At 49.2% G+C, this 22,399-nt stretch overlaps 1 protein-coding gene across 23 annotated transcripts in view; it reads left to right on the top strand.

Moving 5' to 3' along the window:
* The window catches only part of VPS35 (VPS35 retromer complex component), a 127,320-nt gene that overhangs the window by 43,173 nt on the left and 61,748 nt on the right, over positions 1-22,399 (top strand). For 11 of the 23 annotated variants that reach the window (XM_065537001.2, XM_065536999.2, XM_065537000.2 and 8 more), the window contains exons 2-8: positions 4,353-4,443; positions 6,390-6,822; positions 11,830-12,290; positions 13,855-13,960; positions 14,584-14,677; positions 15,043-15,152; positions 16,795-16,936. In XM_065537001.2, the coding sequence (XP_065393073.1) occupies positions 11,843-12,290; positions 13,855-13,960; positions 14,584-14,677; positions 15,043-15,152; positions 16,795-16,936 (900 nt within the window). In that variant the 5' untranslated portion in view covers positions 4,353-4,443; positions 6,390-6,822; positions 11,830-11,842. Of the gene's footprint in view, positions 1-4,352; positions 4,444-6,389; positions 6,823-9,523; positions 10,467-11,829; positions 12,291-13,854; positions 13,961-14,583; positions 14,678-15,042; positions 15,153-16,794; positions 16,937-22,399 lie in introns of those variants that run through there. The other 12 variants (XM_065537003.2, XM_074026717.1, XM_074026716.1 and 9 more) reach the window with 2 other exon arrangements.

The following is a 22,399-nucleotide window of genomic DNA, read 5'->3' as shown; positions in this document are numbered from 1 at the left end:
TCTTAAAAAAAAAAAAAGCTGGGTGTGGTGGCTCACACCTGTAATCCCAGCACTTTGGGAGGCCAAGGTGGGCAGATCACAAGGTCAGGAGTTCGAGACTAGCCTGGCCAATATGGTGAACCCCCCCGTCTCTACTAAAAATGCAAAAATTAGCTGGGCGTGGTGGCGGGCGCCTGTAGTCCCAGCTACCCGGGAGGCTGAGGCAGAAGAATCACTTGAACCCGGGAGGCAGAGGTTGCAGTGAGCCGAGATCGCACCACTGCACTCCAGCCTGGGCGACAGAGTGAGGCTCTGTCTCACACACACACAAAAATAAATAAATAAAATAAAAATTTATAGTTTATTTGTATCAGACCCAAATAAGACAATTATTTTTATGTCTCTTAAAGGTAACCTTTTGAACTTATGAAAAAAATTTTAGGTTTTTATTATGGAAAATTTCAAATATAACCAAAACTAGACTAATATGTCTTATAGTTTTGATTTATATTTATTTTGCTAGAAGACTGAACATCACTCACAGGTTTGAAACCTTTTGTATTTTCTGTGGACTGCCTGCTCATATCTTTTCCCCCTCTTTCCTATTTTGTTTTTTTGCCTTTTTCTTATTGATTTGTAAGAGTGCTTCATATAGTAATGAAATTAGCTGTTACATATGTTGCATGAAGGCATTTCTGGTTAAGGGAAGTCACAGAACTTCCTACTTTTTGAGTTCTTGTGCCATTTCCCGTCTGTCCTGCTCCACTGGAACTTACTAAATCTCTCCTCTGGCCCTGGCGTTTAATAAACGTATCAGGAATGTCTTTAGGTTTGGTCCAGTCTCCCCATCAGGCTGTCGGCTGCTGATTGGCCCATGACAGGAAACCTCTGCTTCCCTCCATGTTGTGAGGCCAGGGCAGGTCTTGCAGGAAGGGCTCAGAGAATGAGCGGTGAACTGAGACACAGCCACGGCTGCTAAACACATCGTCAGTGCTGAATGCTGTGCATTATGGAGGCTTCTCGGGGACTGAGTTTCCTGGGAGAGTGGAGCATGGCAACCATCTTTGGAATGGAATTAAATCCTAGCACTGGCGGTTAAATTTGAAAATTGTGCCAGGACTTTGTGAAGGTCCTCCTGAGATCTTCAGAAGTCCCCAGTGGCACTTCATTTGGTTCCAGCAGTGAATTTGATGATACCTGGAAGCCAGGTGTGCTCTTCTGGAAAACAGTCCCGGGCATATGTGTTCAGAGGCACCAGTCCTCTAGAATGGTGTGTGAGGAAGCACAGAAACAGCAGGGACTAGAAGGCTGAGCCCTGAAGACAGAACCCAGCTGGGGGTGGGGGGTGCACATGCATGGGCCTGCCTACCCTAAAGAGGGGGGAAGCAGAGGACAGTTTGAACCCAACAAGGTCTGCCAAAGGACAGTCTGTCCAAGTCCCTTTCTGCCAGTGGGTGAAAGAGGAGGAGGTCTATTTCATGCCTCCAGTCCCCCCAGCTCTGGGGGCGGCAGGACAGAGTCTGCAGAAGGATAAGGGGGAGCTGTCTGCTGAGCAAGGGATCTGGGCCACATTGATGACTCTGGTGATCCTGGTGACAGTGGCAGCGAGCAGTTTTGATGAAGTGCCTCCCCCACGCCAGGTGCTGGGCTGTGTGTTCTCCATGTGCTATGTCCTTACTGTTCAGAGGTCAAAGCTTGGTGTCCTGGAATCGCAAAGTAATGAGCAGGTAGTAATTTAGAGTAGTGGGCATGGTGTAGACAAACAGTGGAACCAACACCTTAGGGTTGGGGAGACATTTGGGACAGCTGTAGTGCCCTGCTTAGAGGAGACTGCCCTAGCCGAGTTTTGCCATCTTGGCCTAGAGTTGCCAGATCTTCAGGTTTTTTTCTGTGTGTGTGTGTTTTTTTTTTTTTTTTTTGACAAGAGTCTTACTCTGTCCCCCAGACTGGAGTGCAGCAGTGTGATCTGGGCTTACTGCAACCTCCGCCTTCCGGGTTCAAGTGATTCTCCCTGCCTCAGCCTCCCGAGTAGCTGGGATTACAGGTGCCTGTCACCATGCCTGGCTAATTTTTGTATTTTTGTAGAGACAGGGTTTCATCTCACCATGTTGGCCAGGCTGATCTTGAACTCCTGACCCCAGGTGATCCACCCTCCTCAGCCTCCCAAAGTGCTGGGATTATAGGTATGAGCTACCATGCCCGGCCATCCTCAGATTTTTTTAAGAAAAGCTGGGGTACTTAGATTTTTTTTTTTTCCTAGAGAGTTTTATTAAGGTTTAGTAACTACATAATAATTATGATGGTATAATTTACATGTAATAAACTGCACATACTCACAAACTATGCACATGTCAAATATATAGCTCCACAAATGTTTCTATCCATGTCACCACCACCACAGTAAAAATGGGAAACAATTCTGTCACCCCAAAAGGGATCCTAACTGTAAAAATCTCATAGATTTTAAAAGTTGGGAACAAATTGAAAAATTTAAACCTGGGTAACGAAGTGAGTACCTTGTCTCTATAAAACAACATCAACCAACAATTAGCTGGAGGTGGCAGCACGTGCCTGTAGTCCCAGCTGCTCGTGAGGCTGAGGTGAGAGGATCACTGGATCACTTAATCCTGGAAGGTTGAGGCTGCAGTGAGCTGGGATCCAAACACTGCACTCCAGCCTGGAAAACACAGCGAGACCCTGTCTCAAAAAAAAAAAAAAAAAAAAAAAAATCCAAGCCCAACAAAATATGTCCTGAGCTGTTTTTGGCCTCTGGGCTTCTAATTAAGGGCTTCTGTGGCAAGGCAGGGGAAGGCCCTGGCTGGGCCCCCAGGCGAAAGGCACTCACTGATACAGGGGCTTCTCTTGCCTTGGCCACAGAAGCCCCAAGACTGGTGAGTGCTTTACACCTCGGGGGCAAGCAAGGCTCTGGGCTGTGGCTGGCACTGCTGCTGTAACATGTGCCAGAATTCATCTTAGGGACTTCATCGAAGGGTGCAAACCCCAGAAACATCGTGCTCTTGCATGAGGACCCAGCAAGAGGTCAGACCATCTGGAAATACTTGCTTAAGTATGGACTAGCTGAGCATACTGAGGGCTCTGGGCTGTTTTATGGGTGAAAGCATGGGCAGGCCAGACACTGGTCTGGTGTGGACCATTTGGATTTAAGGAAAAGCTGCTGAGAGTTTCTCTGGGTCAGTGTCCTTACACTGGGCTCATTTAACATTGATAGCTCTTGGTTCCTGGCAGGACAAAATCAGCAGAGCTATTGAGCACCCACTATGTGCTGGGCACACTTCTAGGACATTTGCACATTACTCCCAAATCTTCCCACTGACTCTACAAGGCCGATAATGTGATTATCCCCATTTTACAGATGAGGAAAGTGAGATGCAGAGAATTTAAGGATCTTGACCAAGTGGTGAAGGTGGGGTTCAAACCCAGCATGGCTGGCTCCAGAGTCCATGCCCCTGGCTACACTGCTACACTGTAAAGAGGTGACCATGGGATCCCCCAACCCAGCTCCCAGGCACACATTACTAATTGACCTTGGCACTGTTTCCCCCAAGCAGGGATTTGACTTCAGAATTCAACCGAAACCAATGCTGTAGTAGCCATGATCAATTGATCTGGGTTGGCATATTAAGATTATTTTCATCTCTGGCCAGGCATGGTAGCTCACACCTGTAATCCCAGCACTTTGGGAGGCCTAGGAGGGAGGGTAGCTTAAGTCCAGGAGCTCGAGACAAGCCTGGCCAACATGGTGAAACCCTGTCTCTACTAAAAATACAAAAATTAGCCGGGCATGGTGATGCATGCCTGTAATCCCAGCTACTCGGGAGGCTGAGCTGGGAGGGTCTTTTGAACCTGGGAGGCAGAGGTTGCAGTGAGCTGAGATTGTGCCTCTGCATTGCAGCCTGGATGACAGAGCAAGACCTTGCCTCAAAAAAAAAAAAAAAAAAAAAAAAAAGTGTATATATATATATATATATATATATATACACACACACATATATATTTAAATGATTATTTTCCATCACTAGTCTTAAGTCCTTTGGGGTCCAGCCTATTTTGAACCCTGTATCAGGAGCTGGGTTCATCCCTTATGGGGAATATGGTGAAGCCCTGGAAAGGAAGTGGTTCTTGGTGTGAAGCTGGGTGCCTCCTCTTTTAAATTTTATGACATTGGGAAGGCCTCAGTGTCCTTCTCTCTAAAGTGGTAACTGCAGTGTCTACTCTCCAATGTTACTGTGATACTGTGTGAAATAACCTAAATGCCCTTACCTTAAGCACGCGGGAGGTGCTCAGCAAATGTCTGTGGCCTGAAAGGCAATATTGATGATAATGATGACATTTTTTAATGGTTGTTATTTTAGAACAAAGAGCGAGTGGAAGAAGAAGGAGCAAAACCAAAGCATGTGCTGAGCGCCGGTGGGGTGCAGTCTGATGCCAGGGAGCCTGGGGAAGGTGAGTGGGACCCCATTTGCTTTATCTGACATTGCAGACACAACAGCTTCAGAATAAAGTCCCCAACGACATGGCCCACAGTATGATTCCTGGGCAACTGTCAAAGCTTCTTTTTGTTTGTTTGTTTTTGCAGGGTTTTTTGTCATATATATCCCACCAGAGACACATAGTCAATTGCTATGTTTCAAAACCACTTGGAATACGGTTGACCCTTGAACAACTCGGGGTTGGGGAACTGACTTTCTGCACAGTTGAAAATTCAAGTATAATTTTTGACTTTTCCAAAATGTAACTACTGATAGCCTTCTGTTGACTGGAAGTCTTGCTGATAACATAAATAAGCGATTAACACATGCTCATAATGTTTTATGTGTTAAATATGGTATTCTTACAATAGAGTAAGCTAGAGAAAAGAAAATGTTATTATGATGATCACGAGGAAGATAAAATATATTCCCTATTCATTCCGTGGAAGTGGGTCTTCATTCTTGTCATTTTCACATTGAGTAGGCTGATGAGGACGAGGAAGGTGAGAGGTTTGTCTCACTGTCTTGGTGGCAGAGGAGGAAGAAAATCTGCATCTAAGTGAACTTACGCAGTTCAAACCTGTGTTGCTCAAGGGCCAACTGTAGTACCTTTCTGTGCAGGCGATGCCACCAACTTGGTACTCAAATGCTTTAAATGTTTATGGATTACTTTGTTAACCTTTAATTTTCTTGTATAATTTTGCATGATATTTACATGGTTCCAAAGTCAAATAGACAAAACAATGTGTATTAAGAGAAGTCTAGAGGCCAGATGCAATGGTTCCTTCCTGTAATCCCAGCAATTTGGGAGGCCAAGGCAGGAGTATCACTTGAGCCCAGGAGTTTGAGACGAGCCTGGGCAACATAGTGAGACTCCATCACTATGAATTTTTTTTTTTTTTTTTTTTGCTTAAAAATAAGAGGCCGGGCATGGTGGCTCACACCTGTAATCCCAGCACTTTGGGAGGCTTAGGTGGGCGGATCACCTGAGGTTAGGAGTTTGAGACCAGACTGGCCAACATGGTGAAACACTGTCTCTACTAAAAATACAAAAATTAGCAAGCATGGTGGCATGTGCCTGTAATCCCAGCTACTTGGGAGGCTGAGGCGGGAGAATCGCTTGAACCAGGGAGGTAGAGGCTGCAGTGAGCCGAGATCACGCCACTGCACTCCAGCCTGGGTGACAAGAGCGAGACTCTGTCTCAAAAAAATAAATAAATAAAAGAGAAGTCTATCTTCTACCTTTGTTCTCTGCACCCCGCTTCCTCCCCTGATACGTAAGTAACCATTTAAAAAGCTTTTGTCTTTTCTTTCCCTTGAGGTCCAGTCTACCTAGACAACATGGTCGGTGGTTATGTGCACACGTGCACACATACACGCTCACACATACTCCCTTCTTAGAGAAACAGGACCCCAGACACACCGTTCTCCACCTGGCTTTCTTTCACTTACAGTATATCCAGAGATCACTCCATAGTTGCGCTTAAAGATGGTTTTTTTGAGACAGGATCTCACTCTGTTGCCCAGGCTGGAGTGCAAGTGGCGTGAACATGGCTCACTGCAACCTCTATCTACTGTGCTCAATCAATCCTCCTGCCTCAGCCTCCGAAGTAGCTCAGATTGCAGGCATGTGCGACCATGCCCAACTCATTTAAAAATTTTTATTTTTAGTAGAGACAAGCTTTCACTGTGTTGCCCAGGCTTCCATAGAGGTATTAATTTCTTCTTTTTCACGACTGTGCCAACTCCTTGTTGGATGCTTCATGGTTTAGTCAACCAGCCCCTTTCATTTGGGTCATTTCCAGTCTTTGGCTGTTGTAAACCTGAGCACTGAATGGCCTTGTACAGATTCCTCGCAGTATCTTTGCGGCAGACTCCTCCACATGGGAGTGCGTTTTTGTCCTGCCTGTTTTCCTGTAGAGAGCCAGAAGGTGGACGTGCTGGAGGGGACAGTGGAGAGGCTGCCCCCCATCAGAGCTTCGGGGCTGGGAGCTGACCCCGCCCAGGCATGGGCCTCACCAGGCCAGGGAGATGGTGTTCCTGGCCCAGCCCAGGCATTCCCTGGCCACCTGCCCCTGCCCACAAAGGTGGAAGCCAAGCCTCCTGAGACACCCAGCGAGAGCCCCAGGACTGGCCTGGAATTGGCTCCAGCACCCGGCAGGGTCAATGTGGTCTCCCCGAGCCTGGAGGTTGCACCAGGTGCAGGACAAGGAGCGTCATCCAGCAGGCCTGACCCTTGGCCCTTAGAGGAAGGCACGAGGTTGACTCCAGGGCCTGGCCCCCAGTGCCCAGGGCCTCCAGGGCTGCCATCCCAGGCCAGGGCAGCCCACAGTGGTGGAAAAACACCTCCAAGGTAAGGGGAGCTCTTCCAGGCTGGGCAAGGGAGGGGATGGACTGCGGCACCTCGCTGGAGCTCGGCTGTGGGCAGCATCCACTGCATCCATGTTCCTGGGCTGTTCTTGCAAGGGGAGTGGGAAGGAGGCCTGGGCCCTGCCTCTGGGAGCTTAGAGTGCCACTGCTCACCGGCTGCCCACTAGAAGTACCTGGGGGTAGTCTGGAAAATAAAGATGCCTGGAGATGTGGATTGAATTGGTCTGGAGTGAGTTTCAGGAATTAGGTTTTTTTATATGCTCCCCAGGTGGTTCTAATGGAGAGCAGGGTTGAGAATCACTAGCTCTAAGATCAGTACTAACAGTAGCTAAAAGATGGGGCTCATGGAGCACCTGCCCCGGGCTGGCCATTGGCTGGGCATTTCACTGGCTTCCCCTTTTATTCTCAAGCCGTCCGCAGGAGATGAATGTGGTTGTCATCCCCATTTCATTGATGAGAATACGTAGGCTCCAAGTGCCCAGGGCCCCACAGCTAGGAATTCATAGAGTTGGGATCTGAATCCGGGTTACCGGATTCCGGAACCTGTGCCCCAATCACTGCACCATCCTGCTTCCTCGAGTCGACATTTAATTAAGTTCTAAATAATACGGTGAGGCAAGAAGGACAGGAACCTCAGGAATGTGAGAGGGGTGCAGGCTGAGTCAGCCCCAGGGGCTTTCGGGAGGCTCACGCAGAGGTCCTGGAGGCGGAGTCGTGGCAGCTGTCTTGGCCCTAGAACGCAGCCTGAGGACCTGCTCTGGCAGATGTCTGCAGCAGAGTGAAGAACCTGCAGACTCCCATGCCCTCCCCAGCATGTCCTGGTCCCCAGGGCGGCCCTGCTGAAGGGTGCTGTGCCCCCGGGCTTTTCTCGGAGGGACCTGGTGTTTCCTAGCATATTCTGTGCCTGCCAAGGGTGGCCCTGACCTGTCATGGAGAACCCAGGCCTGCCTCAGGGAGTGGATCTGGTGTCTGTGTTTGCTGTGGTGACAGGCAGAGAAGCCCAGATCATTTGTCAGACTTGGTTCTAGGAGGAAATGGGAGCCTCCCAGGGGGCCTCACAGGCTGGAGGAAGGGGTTCCTGGCAGGCATCCGGGATTGGAACCAGGACACTAAATGTGGAATCTGGGGCTGGGGGTGAACTGTCTATGAAGTTGTTATGGGCCTCAAAAGTTCTCTATCTCAGGTTCAACCCTTGGCTGAATTCAGGCCCAGCAGACCTGCAGCAGCCTCAGGAAGTGAGGAGATCACTATCTGCCCTTCCTCACCTCCGACCTGGGTGCATTTTGAGGAAAACAGGTTGGAAGTATCAGCTCTGATGGGTCGTGATTGCCTGTGCAGAGGATCCTGCCAGGCGCTGTGGCTCACGCCTTGATCCCAGCACTGTGAGAGGCCGAGGCGGGAGGATCGCTTGAGCCCAGGAGCTTGAGGCCAGCCTGGGCAACAAAGCAAGACCCCATCTCTACAAAAATTAGCTGGGCTGCCATGGGCATGATGGCGGGCACCTGTAATCCATGCATGCTACTGGGGAGGTTGAGGTGGGAGGATCACTTGAGCCCAGGAGGTTGAGGCTGTAGCTAGTTATGATCACACCATTGCGCTGCGGCCTGGGAGACAAAGTGAGACCCTATTTCAGACAAACAACAACAGCAGCAAACAAACCCAGAGGATCCTGAGGCCATGCCTACTGAGGCACTGAGCTGGAACTGGTCAGCACTGCCCGCATGGGTCTGCCACCCGGCAGGTGGACAACTTTGGGTACTCAAAGTGGCAGGAGCTGCTTGGAAGTGCCTTTAGGGGCTTCACTCAATGGCCCTGGAAGTGAAGACCCAAAGGGAAGTCATGATTGCTGGCCTTCTCAGCTGACTGTTGACTAGCAGCAGTTTCCTGTGTCCCTTGGTCTGGCAGGAGGCCTGAGTTAGATTTGGAGTGGCTTGGCGTGGATGCCACACTTCCCCTCCTACCTATCATTACTGAACCATGCCCAGTCCCAAGGCACAGTGTTGGAAGGATTTCTGCCGCTCATCCAATGAGTCACACACACCTAGGGACAGGTGTATCAGAGAGGTCCAGTCACTGAGACACGGGGACGGGGCCTTCAGCTGCTGGAGAAAGCCTTCGCTGTTTTCTTTTTAAAAATTGGGATAAAAACTGGCCAGGCACAGTGGCTCACACTTGTAATCCCAGAACGTTGGGAGGCCGAGGTGGACAGATCACCTGAGGTCAAGAGTTCAAGACCAGCCTGGCCAACATGGTGAAACCCTGTCTCTACTAAAAATACACAAATTAGCTGGGCATGGTGGCAGGTGCCTGTAATCCTAGCTACGCAGGAGGCTAAGGCAGGAAAATCGCTTGAACCTGGGAGGCAGAGGTTGCAGTGAGCCAAGATCATGCCATTGTACTCCAGCCTGGGGGATAAGAGTGAGACTTTGTCACAAATAAATAAATAAATAAATAGGGATAAAAACCACATAATGTAAAATTTAACATGTTAGTGCCCCCCTCCTTTTTTTTGAGACAGGGTGTCACTCTGTCACCGGGGCTGGAGTGCAGTGGTGCTATCTCAGCTCACTTCAGCCTCCACTTCTCGGGCTCAAGAGATCCTCCTGCCTCAGCCTTCAGTGTAGCTGGGATTACAGGCATGTCCCACCATGGCTGGTTAATTTTTTTTTTTTTTTTTTTTGTAGAGACGGATTCCACTATGTTGCTCAGGCTGGTCTCGAACTCCTGGCCTCAAGTGATCTTCCTGCCTCAGCCTCCCAAACTGCTGGGATTACAAGTGTGAGCCACAGTGCCCAGCCCCATCTTAACCTTTTAAAAGTGTACACAGTAGTGTTAAGTATATTCACGTTGTTGTGAGACAGATCTCCAGGACGTTTTCATCTAGCAAAACTGAGATTCATCATCCACTAAATAACATCTCCTGCTCCTAGCCCTTGACAGCCACCATTGTACTTTCTGTCTCTGTGAATCTGAGACACAGATTTTTGAGGGTCCTCATATCAGTGGAATCATACGGGATTTGTCTTTTCTTTTTTTTTTTTTTGAGATAGAGTCTCACTCTGTCACCCAGGCTGGAGTGCAGTGGCGTGATCTCAGCTCACTGCAAACTCCACCTCCCGGGTTCAAGCGATTCGCGATTCTCCTGCCTCAGCCTCCCAAGTAGCTGGGACTACAGGCATGTGCCACAGCACCCGGCTAATTTTTGTATTTTTAGTTGAGATGGGCTTTCTTCATGTTGGCCAGTCTGGTATCAAACTCCTGACCTCAGGTGATCCATCCTCCTTGGCCTCCCAAAGAGCTGGGATTACAGATGTGAGCCACCACACCTGGCCACAGGATTTGTCTTTTTGTGCCTGGCTCATTTCACTGAGCACAGTGTCCTCAGGGTCCATCAGCGCTGTAGCACGTGTCAGAACGTCCCTCGTTTCTAAGACTGAATAGTATTCTGTGCTATATAACGCATAGACACCACCTGTGCATTATCTGTCACTGGGCATTTGGGTTGCTTCCACCTTTTGACTGTTGTGGATAATGCTGCTACCGTTATGAGGGGACAGATGTCTCTTGGAGACCCTGCTTTGGATTCTCTCGGATATATACCCAGAAGTGGAGTTGCTGAAACATACGGTAATCCTACTTTTAATTTCTGAAGAGCCTCCAGTTTTCCACAGCAGTTGCACCATTTTAGGCCTTTTGAACCCCTGCATTTGTGCCTTCCTCTCTTGATTGACTCTTGGTACATCTGTAAGGTGTCACTGTCCCTGATGACAAAAGAGGGAACTGAGGCCAGATTTATCCAAAGCTGTCCAGCAACCTGCTGGCAGAGCTAAGCCCAGAATCAAGGCCACCTGCCTCCCTGCTGAGACTCAGTCCCCGCCAGACACTGTCACCCTCACCCCCCCAACACACATAGACCCCATGCTGTGGGACTGTGGCCCAGCAAAAAGAAGCCCCACCGAGAGGCAGCCAGAGTTGGGGAGACTCAGAGAGGGAGGGTCTGGATTCCCGGATGACGTGACTGGCAGGATCAGGGTCTTTCCTTCTGGAGGTCAGGGTTCAGAGGGCCTTTCCCACCTCCAGCTGGGCTCACAAACCCTAGTATTGCAAGGTCTGGGTAGTGAAAAGGAGTGAAGTGAGCTGGGGCATCGCCAGGGTGCGCAGGGCCTGTGCTGAGGTGGAAGGCTGTTCTTCAACCACGTGGGCACGTGGGCCCAGCACAGCTAGCTCTTCTGTTTGTTCAAGATGAACAGAAAGTCTAGTTTTTTATGAGAATTGCCTGATTTTATTTTATTCTATTTTATTTTTTGAGACAGGTTCTCTCACTCTGTTGCCCAGGCTGGAGTGCAGTGGTATGATCATAGCTCACTGTAGCCTCCATCTCCTGGGTTTAAGCAATCCTCCTGCCTCAGCCTGAGTATCTGGGACCATCACTCCTGGCTAAGTTTTTTAAAATTATTTTTTGTAAAGATGGAGTCTTGCTATGTTGCCCAGGCTGGTCTCAAACTCCTGGCCTCAAGGGATCCTCCCATGTTGGCCTCCCAAAGTACTGGGATTACAGGTGTGAGCCACTGTGCCCAACTGAAATTGACTGATTTTAAACAAATACTTCTGAACTGGGGCTTCCAGTGTGACGTTTGACTTGGTTTCTCCTTCTCTTCATTTAAGTGAAAGGGGAACAGGGCCCGGGGAAGGTAGAGGGACCTGGGCCTACCTCCTACAGGCCTCAGTTCTCCTGGGGCAGAAACAGGTTCTTGGGGGTGTATGGTCCTCACCCCTGTCCACCGTCAAGCTTCCCGGGACCCTCATCCAGCGGGATCCTGAGAGCTGATGGCACCACCTGCCACTGAAGCCAGCTCCTGCCCTGGTGTCCTGTCTAGCAGGGCCTCAGGGCCATTGTCAATGATGGCAGCAGTGGGCATTGGAACCCACATCTGTTCTGACCCTGGAGTCCTTGCCTCTAACCTCAGCACCGTGTTTCTCTCTGCCCCAGGATCTCCATCCACATGCAAGAGATGGATACTCCTGGGGAGATGCTGGTGACACGCAGGGGCAGCCTTGGACCCAGCCCCGCCACAGAGGCTCCAGCAGCTGCCCAGCCAGGCGAGCAGGGCCCACCTGGGACTGGGCGCTGCCTCCAAGCCCCTGGGACGGAGCCCAGAGAACAGACTCCTGAAGGAGCCAGAGAGCTCTCCCCACTGCAGGAGAGCAGCAGCCCCAGGGGGGCGAAGTCAGAGGAGGATCAAAGGGCTGGGGTTGAGCCTAGCACGAGACCAAGCTTGGCCAGGAGGGACGACGATGACCACGCAGTTGGGGCCCTGGGCCTGCAGCAGGGCAAAGGCCCAGGAGCAGGAAACCCTGAGCCTGAGCAGGACTGTGCAGCCAGGGCTCCAGGGAGAGCCGAAGCAGTAAGGAGGATGCCCCCAGGCGTCGAGGCTGGCAGCGTGGTTCTGGGTAAGTGGGGCTGTTGGCTGGTTAGACATGAGCCCTGAGGGGAGGGAGTTTGGAGCCCCTACTCCTGGGGAGTCTTCCTGAAACTTCCAGGGGTAGCTCATATGAGTCTGGGAGCGTCCAAGAGTCGGGAACATCTCCAGGTACGTCCTGGGGCTGGAGACCAAGGCACAGAGATGTGGGGCCTGAACTTGGGCTGGCTGCAGGGGTAAGGGAGAGGGGACATGTGTGGCCCACCTGGGTACATTTCCCTTTTTTGGAGACAGGGTCTTGCTCTGTTGCCCAGGCTGGAGTCCAGTGGCACGATCATAGTTCCTTGCAGGCTTGACCTGGGTTCAAGTGATCCTCCAGCCTCGGCCTCCCAGAGCTTTGGGATTGCAGGCATGAGCCACTGTGGCTGGCCACTGGGGAGGATTCTTACCGCCACCTGCCTGCCTGCGCTTGCCTCCATGAGTCTCATTTTGGATAGAGAGAGAGAAGGCTTCTGTTAAAAAGCGAAGACATGAATTGGAGTATGTGACCACTGTCAGCGGTTCCCACCCACCCAGGCTAGTGACCCAGGGTGTGTTCTTGTGACCTAAAAGCCCTCAACCCCTCCAGCCCTAGGGTCACACCCTCTTGGTCTGAGAATTGTCCACGGACCGCTCTCAGAGTTCCCGGTAGTCGGAGAGCAGGCAGAGTGCTCCCGTGGCGAGCCCTGAACAAACACGCCAGCCGAGCCAGCCGAGCCGACTTCCTTCCAGCCCTTGATGCACAACCGGTTCACACCACTGCACTTGCTGTGTGTTCTAGATTCTGTTTTATTCATTTAGTCTATTTCCTGTAAGATTTCTAGGTATTCATATCACCTCTGAAGGACAAGATTAAAATAAAACAACCCTAAACCATTAAAAAACAAACAAGCAAACAAACCTTTCCAAGTGCTGGCTGTCCTCTATTTCCCTTGCAGACAGATACCCTGTCGACCCCCTCCCCAGTCCTGTGCCCCGGGGCCTGCCCCCTGGCTCCATCACGGGCTGTCATGCTGAGCTTCTGGTTGGGCTCAGCTGGCAGGAGATGGAGGGCGAGAGGAGAGAGGGTGGATGTTTATTTCTCCAGCTGCCTCCCTCTCATAATACCCGCGCGAGTTTCCACAGCCCTGACTTTACAGGCCCTTTAAAAATAGTGGCGTCACTAACTGCCCCATCACCTTGTCCACGTGGGCCCTCTGTTTCCTGCGGGCCACACAGATCCACTAGGATCGCCTTCTAGACATCATGAACAGACTGGATAGAACTTCTCAGCCTTGCCAAGGGCACTGTCCTGGGTGCTGGGAGAGCCGGGTTTGAGTGTCGTCTGTCACGGGCTCCCTGTGTGACCTCGGTGGTCACCTCACCTCTCTGACACTCAGCTCCCTTCTCTGCCGAATGGATGGCTCTACCGAGATGGTTTGGAGAAAAGGTTTCAAATACCAGGGTTGGCCGTAGGGCCTGGTGGACCAAGGGAAGCTAAGTGGGTCTGGCATAAGTGACCGAGAGGTGTGGGCTGCACAGAGGAGGCTCACGGGTTCCTGTTGCCTCCCGAGCAGATGACAGTCCGGCCCCGCCAGCTCCTTTTGAACACCGGGTAGTGAGCGTCAAGGAGACCTCCATCTCGGCAGATTACGAGGTGTGCCAGCACGAAGTCTTGGGAGGGTAGGTGGGCATCTGCCTTGGTGGGGGGGGCTCAGAGCAGGAGTCACGGGGTGGGGTCGGGACCACCTGGAGAACTGGGGTGGGTGCCGCAGGATGACTCTCTCGAGCTAATGGAGCCCAGGCTGGGGTGGGACATCCCGTACGGTGTGGGGTGCATGACGGCCCACAGAGTGGGGGAAAGAGAATAGCCTGAGAGGACAGGAGAGCCCACGTGGCGTCGGGGAGGGGAGGCTCGGGAGGGCAGGCACCCTATGGGTATGGGAGGCACAGCCTGGAGGTGGCCAGAGAGCCAACATGGGGTGGGGTGAGGAGAAGCTTCTTTAGGGTGGATAGCCCAGGTGGTGTGGGGTGAGGGGATGTTCCCTGGGGTGTGGAATGGTCTGGGTGGTGTGGGGTGAGGGGATGTTCCCTGGGGTGCAGGATGACCTGGGTGGTGTGGGATGAAGAGTTGCTTTGCAGGTTTCAGGATAGTCAGCAGGGTTTTGGGGTGATGACAGGCTGCACTCTGGGATGTAGGATGGTCCACATGACCTGTGTGTGGAGGAGTTGGACCCAGAAGTCCGGGGATGGGTGTGGGATGAGCCTCTGGGCTCTCAGCCTGCCGTGTGGCTGTGTCTCTGCAGGGGCCGGTTTGGCCAGGTCCACAGGTGCACAGAGAAGTCCACAGGCCTCCCACTGGCTGCCAAGATCATCAAAGTGAAGAGCGCCAAGGACCGGGTGAGGCATCTGCCTGGGCCAGGTCCCTATGGCTAGCCTCAGGATTCCTTTCCTTCCCTCAGGGCCCCCAGGCTCCCATGCTGCGCTGGAAACGCTACTTATTCCTGCTCTTTTCCAGGATTCCCACCCTCCAGTCAGCTCTCCTGTCCTTGTTGGGCCTTAGGTTTCCTGTCTGTGAGATGAGTGGGTCACACTCAGGCCCTTTGTGTTGTAGAATCTGGTTTGGGTGTTGAGTCAGGGAGACCTGGTGTGAGAATAGGAAACTGAGGAAGGATGAGGAGTTCTGTGTCTGTGTTGGGAGGTCAGCTGGCTCCTCCTCCTGACTCATTCGCTTGGAAATCCCTCTGTCCTCTGGTTCCCCTAAGGAGGATGTGAAGAACGAGATCAACATCATGAACCAGCTTAGCCACGTGAACCTGATCCAGCTCTATGATGCCTTCGAGAGCAAGCACAGCTGCACCCTCGTCATGGAGTAGTGAGTATCAGAGGCGGGGCGGCCGCCTCGGCTCAAGCCAGGGCTCAGCGCTAGGGCTTAGAGCCTTAATTCAAGGCAAAGCCCTCTCTGTCCTTTCCCCTTCCTGACATGTCCAGGGTCGTGTCATCCTGTCTTCTCTGGCTTGGCTATTTGACCTCCAATATGGAATGTGGAGGACAAAGCAACTTCCTCACAAACCAGTGGCCAGTGAGTCTGATTTGACCTGCAGGTGTACGTATGTTGATTGGCCTATACTATTTTTAGTAATTTTTTGAAAATTAAATTGAAATTTTTTTTTAGAGACAAGGTCTTACTCTGTTGCCCAGGCTGGAGTGCAGTGGTGTGATCACAGCTCACTGCAGCCTTGAACTTCCAGACTCCAGTGATCCTCCCACCTCAGCCTTCCATGAAGCTGTGACCACAGGCATGTGCCACCATGCCCAGCTAATTTTAAAAATTTTTGTAGAGATGAGGTCTTGCTATGTTGCCCAGGCTGGTCTTGAACTCCTGAACTCAAGCAATCCTCCTGCCTCAGCTTCCCAAAATGCTGGCATTACAAGTGTGAGCCACCACACTCTGCCTATTTTTAGTAATGTGGGATTCGTTGTTAACCATTGGAAATTAGGATCTTCACATTAAAACCTAGATATCTGGCTTTTCTCGAAAACGTAAAAGATGTTGTAAATGCCGGGCCTGCCTTTCCAAGTGGAAATGATGTGTGGGAGCTTCCAGGGACTGCCGTTTGTAGACAGGGTGACCAAGCTTCCTCTGCCACAATCCCCAGCACTCCCAACCGCCCCAGTGCTGGGGCCAAGGACTCAGAGGCCATTCATATTTGCATTTGTGTTGCTGTTTTCCTTCGGGGCGCAGCTGAAGAGAATAAAGCGTTTGTCATGTCATGTCCTTATCGAAAGTGGAAAAACAAAAAATAAGTGAAAGACTGTGTGTCTTCAGAACATGTTTGCTTCACGGATGGCCTCATTGGTCCATTTAGGCTTATGCCACAAAGGTCCGAGTTGGCCTCCATAGGCGAATGAGTTCGCGGCCCTGGTCAGGACCATCTAGAGTGTGCCTGGATCATCAACACTGATGGCCATCCCTTCTTCCCTTTGATCTGTCACTTCCTTTTTACCACCCCTAATCTTTGCTGGGAGTGGACTGGAGCAAAGGTCCCAGTAAAACCCCAGTGGCAGGCCTGGTATGGTGACTCACGCCTGTAATCCCAGCACTTTGGGAGGCTGAGGCGGGCAGATCACCTGAGATCAGGAGTTCAAGACAAGCCTGACCAACACGGTGAAACCCTGTTTCTATGAAAAAATACAAAAATTAGCTGAGTGTGGTGGTGAGCACCTATAATCCCAACTTCTCAGAAGGCTGAGGCAGGAGAATCACTTGAACCCAGGAGACGGAGGTTGCAGTAAGCAGAGATTGCGCCACTGCACTCTAGCCTGGGCGACAGGGTGAGACTCTGTCTAAAAACAAAACACGCAAAAAACCCAATGGCAATGGCAGCAGCCCTGTGACCCATGAGGTATGACAGTGGGCCTACCCAGGCTGGCCTCTTTTGGCCCCGTGATGACAGTGGACAAGCCCTGAAGAGCCTTACTCAGGCTGGTACCTGCCTCTCCCTTTGCTCTGGCAGCGTGGACGGGGGTGAGCTCTTCGACCGGATCACAGATGAGAAGTACCACCTGACCGAACTGGATGTGGTCCTGTTCACCAGGCAGATCTGTGAGGGCGTGCATTACCTGCACCAGCACTACATCCTGCACCTGGACCTCAAGGTGGGTTCTGCCCTGGGCATGCGGTAGGGGCCCCTGATGCCCTAGCCCTTGGCGTGCTCTCACCATTGAGAGCTCTGTCCACAGACAGCCCCAGCTTCCATTCCTGGCTCTCTGTCATTTTGTAGTTCTGGAGTCTGGACAGGCACTCTTGCTGCCTCTTGGGGCTGTAGTTCTTCCATCTGGATAATTGTACCTCTTTAAGTATTATTTGAAGATTAAGTGAAACAATGAGCTTTTCTTCTTTAAAAATACCTTTAAGATTAGTTTTTTTAAAAGATCAAAAGGGAACATAGGCTTTTGGTAACAAATATAGACAGCAGAATAGTGTGTAAAATACACAGTGAAAGTTCCTCCCACCAGGCCTCCCTGCTGAGGGGACTTCTCTGTGAGCAAGCTGGCATGACTCACACACACACAAAAGGAGATCCTACAATGCATTCCTCTCTCTCTCTCTCTTTCTCTCTTTCTTTCTGACTTTCTTTCTCTTTCTCTCTCTCTCTCTCCTCTCTCCTCTCTTTTTTTTGGAGACAGGGCCTCTCTCTGTTGCCCAGGCTGGAGTGCAGTGGTGCCATCATAGCTCACTGCAGCCTCGACCTCCCAGGCTTAAGTGATCCTCAGTCTCCCAAGTAGCTAGGACTACAGGTGCGTGCCACCAAACTTGGCTAATTTTTCTATTTTTTATAGAGAGAAGGATTCACCATGTTGCCCAGGTTGGTCTTAAACTCCTGGACTCAGGCAATCCTGCCTTAGCCTCCCAAAGTGCTGGGATTACAGGCATGAGCCACCACATCTGGCCCACATCTTGTTTTTAATGTTGCTTTTGTTAGTCATACAGTATAGACATCTTTCCTCATTCTCTGTAAGAGCTGTGTGATACTCTATGGAGTGAATACACTTTTGAATTCCACTATTTTGTCTCCTAGGAGTGTCCTGGGAGTGTCAGGTACATAACACCCTGGGCACGGTGCCTGGCTGATAGCAATCACTTGAGACATGGTGGGAGTTTCTGTGATTTTCCACTCCTCTGGGCCAAAAGGAGGGTGTTTCTTTACAACTCATTTCAGGAAGGGGGTGAATGTCGGTGGCTCCCCACAGAAGAAGGCCGGTGGGTTGGCTGCATCTGTGAGGATTCACATTGCCCCTTCTGACCGTCTTTCCTTGTGGACATCAGACTGTAAGGTGGGGTGCTTGGAAAGTTGGTAGGGGTGAGGGGATTGGCCTCAGGCCCCTTTTGCTCATTAGAGCTCATCCCAAGCCTCCTGCACCAGCTGCTCTGGGGTGGGCAGCCAGGAAAAGCTCAGGAACCTGCCCTGTGATTCTGGGGCAAGGACCAGCCTTTGGGGCACCGCCTGTGGCTGCAGCAGAGAGGAGATCGCTGCTGAGGCTGTTTCTCTCAGCTAACACTATAGTTTGTAGTAGGAGACTGAATGTTTTCTCCTTAAAATCAGGAATAAGACAAGGATATCTGTTCTTGCCACTTGTATTAAAGGGGCTGTGGGGGTTTAGCCCCTTCTGATTGTGAGACTTGGGGTAAGTTCTTTAAACTCATCAATTGTGAAATAGAGAAACATAATACCTACCTCTTGGGGTGTTGTGTGGATTAAATATAGAGAAAGAGCTCTGGAACTGCACTGTCCAAGACAATAGCCACAAGCCACATGGGGCCACTAAACACTTGAAATGTAGCTAGTATGACTAACCAAACTTTACATTTTATTAATTTAAATTAATAAACTGACCCTTGATGCAGTTATTGGAAAACTATTAGTATGTTTGGAACAATTTGGATATATGAATTTACTTTTCAACTCTAAATTTCTTGAAATCTAAATACAGATAAAATATTTCTGGGCTGGGCGCGGTGGCTCACGCCTGTAATCCCAGCACTTTGGGAGGCCGGGGTGGGGGGACCACGAGGTCAGGAGATCGAGACCATCCTGGCTAACATGGTGAAACCTTGTCTCTACGAAAAATACAAAAACAAAATTAGCCGGGCATGGTGGCGGGAGCCTGTAGTCCCAGCTACTCAGGAGGCTGAGGTGGGAGAATGGCGTGAACCCAGGAGGCGGAGCTTGCAGTGAGCTGAGCTTGTGTCACTGCACTCCAGCCTGGGAAACAGAGTGAGACTTGTCTCAAAAAAAAAAAAAAAAAATTCTGATGAAAACTTAAGGTCTGAATTGAGATACACTGTAGATGTAAAATATACACTGGATTTCAAATGGATTTCAAAGACAATATGAAAAAGAATGGACACAATTGCATCAGTATTTAGACATGATACTATTTTGGATATATCCAGTTAAATAAAATATATTATTAGTCTGTAATCCCAGCACTTTAGGGGGCCAAGACAGGAGGATTTCTTGAAGCCAGGAGTTTGAGACTAGCCTGGGCAGCATAGTGAGACCCTGTCTTTAAAAAACAAAATTATTTTTAATTAGCCATGTCTGTAGTCCTAGTTACTTGGGAGGCTGAGGCAGGAGGATTGCTTAAGCCCAGAAGTTGGAGGCTATAGTGAGGTATGATTGTGCCACTGCACTCCAGCCTGGGCAATAGAGCAGGACCCCGTTTCAAAGGGGGAAAAAAGACACTAGAAAAAGAACAGCAAGTTCTTTGAGTCTGATTGACTCAAAGCAATCAGAATGAGGGAAATAAAAATTGGAGCATAAAAAACAGAAAAAAATAGAGAAAATCATTAAAACCAAAGTTAGTTCTTTAGAAAGATCAATAAATTGGCAAATATTTAGCTATACTAACCAAGAGAAAGAGAAGATGCAAGTGACTAAAATCAGGAATAAAAGAGGAGACATTACTACTGGTCTTACAGAAATAAAAAAGGATTATAAAGAAATATGATAAAAAATTGTATGCCAATAAGTCAGAGCACCTAGAAGAAATGGACAAATTTCTAGGAAGACACCAACTAGTGAAACTGGCTCAAGAAGAAATAGAAAATCTGAATAGACCTATAGCAATTAGAGATTGAATTAGTAACCAAAAACTATCCACAAAGCAAAGCCCAGGCCCATATGGCTTCACTGGTGAATTATACCAAATGTTTGTTTGTTTGTTTGTTTGTTTTGAGGCCAAAGCAGGTGGATCACCTGAGGTCTGGAGTTTGAGACCAGCCTGACCAACATGGAGAAGCCCCGTCGCTACTAAAAATACAAAATTATCTGGGTGTCGTGGCACATGCCTGTAATCCCAGCTACTTGGGAGGCTGAGGCAGGAGAATCACTTGAACCCGGGAGGCAGAGGTTGCAGTGAGCAGAGATCAAAGCACTCACTGCATTCCAGCCTGGGTGACAAGAGTGAAACCCTATCTCAAAAAAAAAAAAAAAAAAAAAAGCATTAGCTAGGATATGGGAAAATTGGAACCCTCATACATTGCTGGTGGGTTGTAAAATGTGCATTCACTTTTTAAAAAGTTTGGCAGTTCCTAAAAATGCTAAACATAGAATTACCATATAACCCAGCAATTTTACTCCTAGGTATACCCCTAAGAGAATTAAAACATAAGTTGACACAAAAACTTGTACACAAATGTTTTTAGCAGCATTATTTATAATAGCCAGAAGTGTAAACAACCCAAATGTTCATTAATTTTATTAGTTAATGGATAAACAAAATATGGTCTAATCCATACAATGGAATATTATTTAGCCATGAAAAGGAATGAAATGCTGATACCTGCTACACAACATGGATAAACCTTGAAAACATTCTGGTAAGTGAAATAAATCAGACACAAAAGGCCATATGTTTTATGATTCTGTTTATATGAAATGTCCAGAATAGGCAAATCCACAGAGAAAGAGGACATTAATGATTGCCATGGCATGGGAAGTGAGGGGAGAATGGACAGGGACTGATGATGGGTATGGGTTTGTTTTTTTTTTTTTGAAGTGATGAAAATGTTCCAAAGTTACATAGTGATATCATTGCACAACTCTGTGAATATACTAAAAATCAATGAATTGCACACTTTAAAATGGTGAGTTCTGGATGGGTGAGGTGGTTCACACCTGTAATCCCAGTACTTTGGAAGGCCGAGGCAGTCTGATCACCTGAGGTCAGGAGTTTGAGACCAGCCTGGCCAACATGGTGAAACCTGTCTCAACTAAAAATACAAACAAATTAGCTGGGCGTGGTGGCCCATGCCTGTAATCCTAGCTACTCAGGAGGCTGAGGCAGGAGAATAACTTGAACCCGGGAGGCGGAGATTGCAGTGAGCCGAGATTGTGTCACTGCACTCCAGCCTGGGCGACAAGAGTGAAACACTATCCCCACCCCCACCCCCAAAAAGGTGAGTTTTATGGAAAAAATCAGTATTATTTGTATTACTTAAAATGTTATAAAATTTAAGTTCACCTGTTTCTTTTGACCCTTTTAAATGTGCATACTAGAAAACTTTAAATTACTATATATGTGGCTTGTGTTATATTTTTATCAGATAGTGTTATTCTAGATCCTATATAGAAGACATAGAGATTTTTAAACACCACTCTCTCACACCTTTCTGAAGGAATTGTACAACCCCATTGTAACATAAGTAAGAGTGAAAGCTTCTGTTGGGAGAAACAGTAGCTGACATTTGCTTTGGAAGCTGTAAAGTGTTTCATGCATGTTATGTCATTTTATCCTCACACCCTCCTGAGGGGCAGACAGGAAGAGGTTATTACTCCCGTTTTACATATGGAGACATTGAGTCTTCAGGAATGGAGAGGGACTCATCTAGGGCTACAGAACCAGGTAATGAGCCCCTAGGCCTCAGGCACTAGACCCTAGGTCTGCAAAGTCCTGTCTGTCATAAGCCCTACATCTTCATTCAGCTTCTCTCCCCAAATCCCCAACACACTTACCCCCAAATTTGTCATGCATGAGCAGAGAGCATCCTTCCAGACTCCCTCAGGGCCTCAGAGCTGATCCAAATGCCATAAGAGGGGAGGCGTGCCAAGGCTGCCACCCTCATGCCATGGGCCACAGCTGTCACTGCAGAGTGGCAGGTGGACATTCAGCAGCTCTGCTCTCCTTAACCAACCAGTGATGCTTTGGTGTTACCCCAGAGATTCTGATGTAATTGGTCAGGGTTGAGGCCCGGGCACTGGGATTTTTTCTTTTTCTTTTTTTAATTCTCTTAGCATTCCAGTATAACACTGGGATTCTAAAAGCTCCCCTGATGATTCCAACATACAGCCAGGGTTGGGAACCCACCCCCAAACCAGTAGTTCCATACAAGCAGTTCATGGGCCAATTATACCTCACAGAGGTATTCTGTTGGGCTCTGAGATGTGAATTTAGATTTCATTTAGTTGTTAACATTTAAAAGCATGGAATTTTCACATAAAAACCTGAATTCCTAGCTGGGCATGGTGGCTCATACCTGTATGCTCAGCACTTTGGGAGGCTGAGGCTGGAGGATCTCTTGAGCTCAGGAATTCGAGACAAACCTGGGCAACATGG

This window comes from Macaca fascicularis, chromosome 20 (genome assembly GCF_037993035.2).
Source record: "Macaca fascicularis isolate 582-1 chromosome 20, T2T-MFA8v1.1".
Lineage (NCBI taxonomy): Eukaryota > Metazoa > Chordata > Mammalia > Primates > Cercopithecidae > Macaca > Macaca fascicularis.
This window is presented reverse-complemented; position numbering and strand designations above follow the sequence as displayed.